A 10,732-nucleotide genomic window follows, 5' to 3' on the forward strand; every position below is an offset into this window, starting at 1 on the left:
GGAATTGGACAATGCTGGTGGAGGAGTTTAGGGGGGATTATAAAAGATGGGATACATTACACCCGACATTGGGGGGGGGGGGGGGGGGGGGGGGGGCGTCAAGATGGAGGGGCTCGTATTTGGAAGGGTAATTTGCAGGTCTGGATGAGTTGCGGGAGAGGTGTGAGTTGCCGAGGGGAAGTGAATTTAGATACATGCCAAGAGGGACTTGAAAGAAAGGAGTGGAGGACGTTTCCCAGGTTGACGGAGTGCACCCTACTGGAATAACTGCTGCTCCCGGATGAGCCGGGGGAGGGTAGGGTTGGGAAGTGGGTGGTTGGGGAGCAGAGGGGTGCAAGTGGTGAGGGTCAAGAACAATGGGGAATAGGAGTTGGGGGTGGGGGAGAAGAGAAATAGTCTGGGGTCCGTGGTATGAGGCAATGAGTAGGATGAATTCAACCTCCTCCTGCTCGAGGATGTGCTTGATTCAGTTCAAGGTGGTGCACAGGGTACATATGACCCGGGCAAGGATGAGTGGGTTCTTCCAGGGAGTGGACGCCAAGTGGAAGAAGTATGGGCGAGGGTCAGCGAATCATGTGCACGTGTTCTGGGGTTTAGAGAATCTGGGATGTTATCTGAAATTGTGGGAGTGGAAGTCAGGCTGGACCCAATGGTGGTGGTCTTTGGAGTATCGCAAATGCCGGAGCTGATGGAGGGGAAGGGGGCCGATGTTCTGGCCTTCGCCTCTCTAATTGCCCGGCGAAGGATCTTGCTAAATTGGTGGTCGGATTCGCTGCTGGGGACGGTGGCCTATATGGGGAAATTGTACGACTTTCTTCATTTGCAAGAGATCAAATTTGAGTTGTGGAGATCGGCAGAGGGCTTCGAGACACGGTGAGGTTGTTTCACAACAATGTTTGAGAAACTGCTTGTTGTCGGGGCGGGGAGGGTACGGGTAAAAGGGGAAAAATTGTACAAACTGAGGACTGCGAGGTTGTGGAATGTGTCGTTTATGTTATCTTTTGTTTTTAAACACACGTTTGGAATAAGAGACATTTTTTTAAATTATTCGATTCCCTTTTGAAGGCCATTACATGAACCTGTCTCCACCACACATTCATAGTGCCCTTGGGTGTGCAGAGGGAGAGACCAGTGCACATTCACCAGAATTATACCTTGGCCAATTGTCACAAGTAGGCTTCAATTAAGTTACTCTGAAAAGCCCCTCGTCACCACATTTAGCCTGTTCGAGGAGGCCGGTACAGGAATTAAACCCGCGCTGCTGCCTTGTCCTGCATTACAAGCCAGCTATGTAGCCCATTGTGCTAAACAAGGTTTACTTACAAGGACCAGCTGCATAGACAAGATTGGCAACCCTTTGTTTATTGGTAATTCCAGGGTTATCTAATTAACGTGGTAAAGATGCTTAAAAGAGAAGGTAGATAGAGAGAAATTATTTTCCCTGGTGAACTCCAGGAAAAAGGAGACAAAACCTTTAAATTAAATCTGAGGCCTTAGTGGGCGTGATGCCACCAGTTTGCTCAGTATAATAGTGAGGGAGCACAACATTGCTAGAGGTGTCTAAGTAGTGCCTCCTTGTTGGCCAGACGAAATTAGATTTGAAACCAGGTTCCAATTTGCCAGCAGGAGACAGAAAAGGTCCAGCTCTGAGGTAAGATTATAGATGTGAATGACTCCAATCAAGACACTGCCTGGTCCAAAAGCAGCATTTGGAGAACAGCAGGGAATTTACAGCAACCTTTCACATCTCATCAATCAGCCCTGTCCCAAACTAGTTCACAATTCATCTCAGTGCACAAACTGCCTGTTTTATTTCCCTACAAAAGCAGTGAGAACAATTGTACGGTCATTCATTAACTTTGTATGCCTTTTGGACAGCACAGTGGCGCAGTGGTAGCACAGAATGTAGTGACATGCAAGGGCCGGTTTAGCTCAGTCGGCTAGACAGCTAGTTTGTAATGCTGAACAAGGTCAGCAGGGAGTTCAATTCCTGTACCAACTTACCCGAACAGGCGTCGGAATGTGGCGACTCGTGCTTTTCACAGTAACTTCATACTTGTGACAATAAAAGATTATTATATCATTATGTCATCGTGTTGTGATGTTGGGAACACAGCGACCAATTTAAGCACAGCACTATCACGCAAATAGCAATGTAACAAAAGCCAGATCATTTGTTTTTGTAACATCGATTGAGAACTCCCCTGCGCCTATTCAGGACAGCACCACAAGATCTTCAACCACCTGAGAGGCTTCGGTGCAGAGCACTCAACCTTTCACATGCTGGTGCAAATTCAATGGGTCAGCACGGTAGCACAATGGTGTTAGCACAGTTGCTTCATAGCTCCAGGGTCCCAGGTTCGATTCCCCGCTTGGGTCACTCTCTGTACATGTCTGCATGGGTTTCCCCCGGGTGCTCCGGTTTCCTCCCACAGTCCAAAGATGTGCAGGTTAGGTGGATTGGCCATGATAAATTGCCCTTAAGTGTCCAAAATGGTTTAGTGGGGTTACTGGGATAGGGTGGAGACGTGGGCTTAAGTAGGATGCTCTTTCCAAGGGCTGGTGCAGACTCGATGGGCCGAATGGCCTCCTTCGGCGCTGCAAATTCTATGTGTCAAAAGGCCACTTCTGCACTGCGTGAGAGATTCTGAGGGCATCGGTTTAAAATCTTACCCAACAGTGCATGCTTGACACTGACCGTCTCTACCTGTACTTACAGCCTGCAATCCCATTCCTGTGGAGATCTTGGTCCAACTATTTTCCATGGAGATATTTGGCTTAAGAATCAACAAGGTTTTTTTTATAACCAGGATGTCTGATCAACCTTGGAAATGAATTATGCAAACAGCTGCTGCATGTGTGCCCCACAGTATGGACACTGGAAAACCGCCTGTCCAGTTGAGGTGGGCAACCTTTCACAACCTCGGAGTTGCCTCTCTCCCCCACCTGGGGGAGGAGTAATTGCTGCCCCGCCCCCACCCACCTTCCGGGGGGGGGGGGGGGGGGGGCAATTGCTGCCCCCACACCACAGGAGGGTAATTGCTGCCCCCGCACCACAGGGGGGTCATTGCTGCCCCCGCACCACAGGGAGGCAATTGCTGCCCCCGCACCACAGGGGGGTAATTGGCTGCCCCCGCACCACAGGGGGGCAATTGCTGCCCCCACACCACAGGGAGGCAATTGCTGCCCCCGCACCACAGGGGGGCAATTGCTGCCCCCACACCACAGGGGGGTAATTGGCTGCCCCCGCACCACAGGGGGGCAATTGCTGCCCCCGCACCACAGGGGGGTAATTGCTGCCCCCGCACCACAGGGGGGTAATTGGCTGCCCCCGCACCACAGGGGGGTAATTGGCTGCCCCCGCACCACAGGGGGGCAATTGCTGCCCCCGCACCACAGGGGGGCAATTGCTGCCCCCGCACCACAGGGGGGCAATTGCTGCCCCCGCACCACAGGGGGGCAATTGCTGCCCCCGCACCACAGGGGGGCAATTGCTGCCCCCGCACCACAGGGGGGCAATTGCTGCCCCCGCACCACAGGGGGGTAATTGGCTGCCCCCGCACCACAGGAGGGTAATTGCTGCCCCCGCACCACAGGGGGGCAATTGCTGCCCCCGCACCACAGGGGGGCAATTGCTGCCCCTGTACCACAGGAAGGTAATTGCTGCCCCTGTACCACAGGAGGGTAATTGCTGCCCCTGTACCACAGGAGGGTAATTGCTGCCCCTGTACCACAGGAGGGTAATTGCTGCCCCTGTACCACAGGAGGGTAATTGCTGCCCCCGTACCACAGGAGGGTAATTGCTGCCCCTGTACCACAGGAGGGTAATTGCTGCCCCTGTACCACAGGAGGGTAATTGCTGCCCCTGTACCACAGGAGGGTAATTGCTGCCCCTGTACCACAGGAGGGTAATTGCTGCCCCTGTACCACAGGAAGGTAATTGCTGCCCCTGTACCACAGGAAGGTAATTGCTGCTGCCCCCCCCCCCCCCCCGCCCCCCGGCACCACAGGGGGGGGGGCAATTGCTGCCCCCGCCCACAGGGGGGAGGTAGTTGCTGCTGCTCCCCAAACCGCGCATGCTCCTCACCTTCCCCTTCAGGTCCAGCACATAGACTGCCGAGGCCGACATCTTCCCGCCTTCCCCCCCGGGCTGCCGCTGTCTCAATCCCAGGCCCAACCTACACTCGGACCACGGGGAACGGGAACAGGAACAGCAAAGGAAACCCGCTATCCGGCACGCAGCGTCACCATAACAGTAGCGTCACTTCCGGGCACCCGACAACACCAGGCGCACTGATAGGCTGTTGTCCCATGAGCCAGAGTGGAGCTGGGAGCCTATGTCACGTGACGGGGACCTGAGTCTTAAAGGAACAGGCCACCCACCCTGGACCGATCTAATTTTCCTTATTCAAATGCCCTCCCAGAAGGAGCAAAATACTTTGGTAAAGGGTCACCTGGACTCGAAACGTTAGCTCTTTTATCTCCCTACAGGTGCTGCCAGACCTGCTGAGATTTTCCAGCATTTTCTCTTTGGTTTCAGGAGCAAAATACTGCCGATGCTGGAAATCTGAAATAAAAACAGAAAATGCTGGAAATATTCAGCCATCCAGACAGCATCCTGCTGACTGAACAAAGGTATTCCGCAAAGCGGTCGTCCAGTCTGTGTTTAGCCTCCCCAGTGTAGAGAAGACAAGGACTTATTGGGAGCAGCAAATACAATAGATCAAATTGAAGTGGGTGCAAGTGAAATGCTGCTTCACCTGAAAAGACTGGGGCCTTGAATGGTGAGGAGGGAGGTGGTAACGAGACAGGTGTTACACCTTCTGAGATTGCAAGGGAAGGTTCCGTGCAAAGGGGGATGGGGAGTTGTACATGGTGGAAGAGTGGACCAGGGAATCCCGGAGAGAATGGTCCCTGTGGTATGCTCACAGGGGTGGTATGGGGAAGATGTGTTTAGTGGTGGCAGCATGTTGGAGTTGCCGGAAATGGGGGAGATTGATTCTTTGAATGTGGAGGCTGATGGTGTGAAAAATGAGAATAAGATGTACCCTATGTGATTCTGGGAGGGAGGGGAAGGGGTGAGGGCAAAGGCAACTGGTTGAACCCAGTTGAAATCCCTGTCAACCTCAATGGGGTGGGGGAGGAACCTTGGTTAAGGAAAAAGGCAGACATGCTGTTTTCAAAGGTGGCATCATCAAAACAGTTGTAACAGAGCTGGAGAAACTGGGAGAATGTGATGGAGTCCTTACAGGTGACGTAGTGTGAGTACATAGAACATAGAGTGCAGAAGGAGGCCATTTGGCCCATTGAGTCAGCACCGACCCACTTAAGCCCTCACCTCCACCCTATCCCCGTAACCCAATAACCCTTCATAACCTTTTTGGTCACTAAGGGCAATTTATCATAGCCAATACACCTAATCTGCACATCTTTGGACTATAGGGGGAAATCGGAGCACCGGAGGAAACCCACTGAGGCACTCTCAATTACGACGCTAGAGCGAGGTCGGTAATCAAAGGCTTTAATATACAGAGAACAGGACAGCATTCGAGAGAAGTGTGCTTGCCACATGGAGCCTTATCCTATATACTGTTTCCTGGGGGCGTAGCCAGAGGCGGAGTCCCCCAGGGTTCCAAGCCTCTTAAAGGAGCAAGGTATTAAAGGTAAATACCGTTCATCACACCCACACAGACACGGGGTGAGCGTGCTGACTCCGCACAGACAGTGACCCAAGGGGGAACCAAACCTGGGACCCTGGCGCTGTGAAGCCACAGTGCTATCCACTTGTGCTACCGTGTTGCCCACTGCCCAGAGTAGCTGTAGTTAAGGTAGTGGAGGTTGGTAGCTTTGTAATGAATATTGATGGTCTGTCTGTCACTGGAAATGGAGACAGGTCAAGGTAGGGAAGTGAAGTGTCGGAGATGGACCATGTGAAGGTAAGAAAGGGGTGGAAATTGAAAATAAAATCGCTAGCATTTTCCAGGTCTAGACAAGAGCATGAAGCGGCACCAATACAGTCATTGATGCAAGGGAAGAGAGTTGCAGGAGGGGGCCTGAATAGGACTGCAACAAAGTGTTTCACAGAGCCCACAAAAATACAGGCAAAACTGCGGCCGTGTGGATTTCCATCGGCACAACTTTTATTTTTATTTTTATTTATTTTTTAAAATAATTTTTATTCAAATTTTTCAACAACAAATTTTCTCCCAACAGTTAAAGTAAACAAGGTGTAAAACTAAACAGAAAGAGAAATCCCCCCCCCCCCCAATACAAAGCAATAAATTAATAACTTATAACAATACAAAAATGAAGAAAATAGCAAACACACCGTCGCAAAAACAAACCCCCTTAACAAACCCCGAACCCCCCCCCCGCCCCGGGGTTGCTGCTGAGACTGACCACCCTCTAACCCACCGCCAGGAAATCGAGAAAAGACTGCCACCGCCGGAAGAACCCTTGTACCGACCCCCTCAGGGCAAACTTGACCTTCTCCAGCCTGATGAACCCGGCCATGTCATTGATCCAGGCCCCCGGGCTCGGGGGCTTCGCGTCCCTCCACTGTAAGAGAATCCTACGTCGGGCTACTAGAGACGCAAAGGCCCTATGCCAACTCAAAAACCCACCATCTATTCTCCCTGGTGCAAACCGGTGATTGCCCCGTGTCGGGGCCCACACTGAGGCCTTCACTTCCCCCCTGTGCCGCCTCCACTGCCCCCACATTTTGAGGGACGCCACCACTACCGGACTCGTGGAATATCTTGCCGGGGGGAGTGGAAGCGGGTCCGTCACCAATGCCTCCAAACTCGTACCCACACAGGACACCACCTCCAACCTCTTCCATGCGGCATCCTCCCCCTCCATCACCCACCTGCGAATCATTGCCACATTCGCAGCCCAGTAAAACCCACACAGGTTGGGCAACCCCAAACCGCCTACCTCCCTTCTTCGCTCCAGGAATACCCTCCTGACTCTCGGGGTCTTCCGCGCCCACACGAACCCCAGAATACTCTTATTAACCCTCTTAAAAAAAGCCTTCGGAATCAATATGGGGAGGCACTGGAAAAGAAACAAAAACCTCGGGAGCACCGTCATCTTAACTGACTGGGCCCTGCCCGCCAAAGAGATTGGCAGCGCGCCCCACCTCATGAACTCCTCCTCCATCTGTTTCACCAGCCTCGAAAAGTTTAGCTGGTGCAGGGGCCCCCAGCTCCTAGCTATCTGTACCCCAAGATATCTAAAGCTCCTCTCTGCCCTCTTCAACAGAAGCTCTCCTATCTCCCTCTCCTGGTCCCACAGGTACAGCACAAACAGCTCACTTTTCCCCACATTGAGCTTATAGCCCGAAAAGTCCCCAAACTCCCCAAGTATCTTCAACACCTCTGGCATCCCCCCCACCGGATCCGCGATGTACAACAGTAAATCATCTGCGTACAGCGACAACCGATGCTCCACTTTTTATTGGCAGGAAGTGAAACAAGTTAAAGGAGAAATTATTTAGTGACAACATGTTCAGCCAGAGGGAGGAGTATGGTGGTGGACAGGGATTGTTTGGCTTGTGTTCAAGGAAGAAGTGGAGAGCCCTCAGACCATCTTGGTGGCGGGTGGAGGTAAAGAGGGATTGGACGTCCATTATGAAGAGAAAGCAGTTATGCCAGGAAACTGGAATTTTTGATGTTATCTAAGGTATCAGAGGAATCACAAATGTATGTGCGAAAGGACTGGACAAAGGGAGTGAAAATAGAGTTGCGATAGGATGAAATTAGTTCAGTGCGGCACAAACAGGCTTATATAATGGGTCTGTGGGCTGTACGGAGTTAGGGGATTATGTGGTTGGAGGCTACGGAAGGAAGATTTCCAAAGATAATGAGATCAGTGACCATCCTGGAAACAATGGCTTGATGTTTGGTGGTGGGGTCATGGTCCAAGGGGAGTTAGGAGGAAGTATCTGAGAGTTGGTGCTCAGCCTCTGCATCAGATATCAATACGCCACACAACTGCACCATCCTTGTGGCAGGTTTGATTACAGGGTCAAGGCTGGACTTAAGAGAATGGAATGCAGTAACTTCAGAGGGAGACAGGTTGGGGAGGCAAGGTGGCACAATGGTTGGCACTGCTGCCTCACAGCTCCAGGGACCCGGGTTCAATTCCAGTCTCGGGCGACTGTCTGTGTGGAGTTTCCACTTTCTCCCCGTGTCTGCGTGGGTTTCCACCGGGTGCTCCGGTTTCCTCTCACAGTCCAGAGATGTGCAGGTTAGGTGAATTGGCCATCAGCAATTGTCCCTTAGTGTCTGAAAGGTTAGATTGGATTACGGGGATGGGGTGGAGGCGTGGGCTTGAGTAGGGTGCTCTTTCCAAGGGCCGGTGCAGACCCGATGGGCCGAATGGCCTCCATCTGCATTGTAAATTCTATGGTGTGAGTGAGAGGAGCAGAGAAATCAAGATGGTTGAGGTTGCGGCAACAGTTCTCAATGAAAAGATAAAGAGTAGGAAGGAGGCCAGAGGGAGGGGTCCAGGTAGGGGGGGTTGAAAGGATCCATTGTCCGGGGAGGGATGGGGGGGGGGGGGGGGAGTCCTGGCAAAAGAAGTGAGCACAGAGACAAAAGCGATTGAAGAAGAGTTCAGCATCGTTCTGAGCCAGAAGATCATCAAGGTCAGGGTATGAGGGGATGAAACTGAATCCGTTATGAGTACAGAACGTTCCGCATTGGAGAGGGGCAGGTCGGAGGGTATAGTGAATACACAGCAAAGGATGGGATTGGAAGAAGGAGTGGGGTCAGATGGACGGGAAAATGTGGAGGGTCCCAGATGGACATTGGTGTCAGCATATTGCTGGAGCTTGTGTTCCTTAACACCTGAAAAAAAGAGGAAAAGCTTCTTGTTGAGGCGTTGGATGAGACAAAGAATAAAATGGATCTGGTGTAAGGGTCCTTACTGTTTATTCCCTTATTTCCCCTTTCTTTCATTTTTGCCATTACATTTTTGATCCATGGATGATTTATGGACATGTGTCTTTCAGGCAGCCTGCCACTTTAATTCAAGCAGAAGGATTGGATTGGATGCAATGACCTGCACCTCTAATTCAAGCAGAAGCCTGTGCTGGTTTGATCAGGAGACCATAGACTGACTGGCACCAATGACAGAGATTGACTGAGTTTTGGTTTGATTGATTTGGCTGGTGGCCAATGAATTGGCCCAAAAGGCTGTGCTCTGCCCGATAACAGGTGGTGGTTGGATCTGATCCCATGTGAAGGTTTTACAGAGCTCCAAGGGTTGAGTTTGGTTTCAGTTTTGATTCTGGCAGCCCGGAGTTAAAAGATCCAGCTAAGTTATCTTCAAAAAGCTAATGTTAAGCCTCTCCAAAAAAGATCCAACTAAACCTTCTCCAAAACGCTTGCTGTGAGGGCTGCAGCTCTCTCCAGAAGGAACCAGCTGACTCTCTCTCCAATAAGCCTGTGGGTGTTGGATTTCTGAAGGTACAGGGCCTGAAGGCAAACCACAAACTGAAAGGTTTGAGGAAACAAAGTATCTGCCTCTCCAGTAAAGGTTTGAATACGGTGTTTTTAAAACTTGCAGGTAAACCAGTTCAGGTTGCAACATAAAGACTGATATATATGCAAGCTTACTGTGAAGAAAGCATGCTAGGAACCACAATCTGAAGCAAATACTCTTTTTCACTTGCGTTGTCTTTCCCCCTTTTCCACCTCTCTGTGTTTGCCTTGCGTGTGTGGGTAGAGGGTGGGACAGTTAAAGTGGGTAGTAGGGATTAGCTTGTTAACCAGTTGTTTTTACTGCATACTTCATGATAGTCCTTGTTATAAATAAAGAGTAACTGTATTTAAACATACACACCTGGTGACTTTAATTATTGGGCAGCCAAGGGCCAAAGACTTTGGGTATATTATAAGAATTATTGGTTAACTTACTTGTGTTGTGACTCTGGGACATGTGGGGCTGAAATTGACAGCGCACTAGCCCAGGGTGTCCTAAAACTGGAGAGAAGGACAGCTTTCAGAGAGGGTGAGTCTGTGTTGCTGCAGAGAGTGGTGGGGTGTGTAGATATGGCGGCACATGGCACTGAGTGTGGATCTCAGAATACGACAGAAACAACAGTCCGAGGGAAGGTGCATGACCTGGAGATGCCTATAATCCTGGGTGGTTTCAAAATATGAGGAATGGTACTTCAGTTGGAATCCACATGGTGTTTCGGAGACAGAGACAGTCACTGAGGAATGAAATGTGGCTGTGAAATTGAGTTTTGGGAAACACCTTGTCAAACACCAAAAGGGAAATGAAAAACAATGATGGTGGACATGGTAAAAGAGAGAAATGGAAATGCCATTGGAGAGAAGAGCGTTGCTTATTCAAGGTAGACATTCCTCTTAGAGAAATGGCAGCGAATTGAACACTAAAATAAGCAAAATACTGCAGATGCTGCAAACTGAAGCAACCTGGGTTTGAATCCCATTATGGCAGGTGATCAAATTTGAATTCAATAAAATTCTGGAATTAAAAGTCTGATGATGACCATGAAACCATCATCAATTGTTGTAAAAACCCATTTGGTTCACTAATGTCCTTTAGGGAAGGAAATATGCCATCCTTACCTGGTCATGTGACCCCCCCCTGGACCCACAGAATGTGTTGACTCTTCACTGCCCTCTGAAATGGCCCAGCAAACCACTCAGTTCATGGGCAACTGAGGATGGGCAACAAATGCTGGTTTTGTCCGGCA

The 10,732-nt window shown here is 50.6% G+C and overlaps 1 protein-coding gene across 1 annotated transcript in view; it reads right to left on the bottom strand.

Annotated features, from left to right (window-relative positions):
• LOC119953662 (AP-1 complex subunit mu-1) overlaps positions 1-4,277 on the bottom strand; it is a 159,587-nt gene extending 155,310 nt beyond the window's left edge. Inside the window, exon 1 of the mRNA XM_038778150.1 lies at positions 4,088-4,277. Coding sequence (XP_038634078.1) covers positions 4,088-4,129 — 42 coding nt within the window. The 5' untranslated portion in view covers positions 4,130-4,277. The remainder of the gene's footprint in view (positions 1-4,087) is intronic.
• Positions 4,278-10,732: the final 6,455 nt, after the last annotated feature.

This window comes from Scyliorhinus canicula, chromosome 18, assembly GCF_902713615.1.
Source record: "Scyliorhinus canicula chromosome 18, sScyCan1.1, whole genome shotgun sequence".
Classification (NCBI taxonomy): domain Eukaryota; kingdom Metazoa; phylum Chordata; class Chondrichthyes; order Carcharhiniformes; family Scyliorhinidae; genus Scyliorhinus; species Scyliorhinus canicula.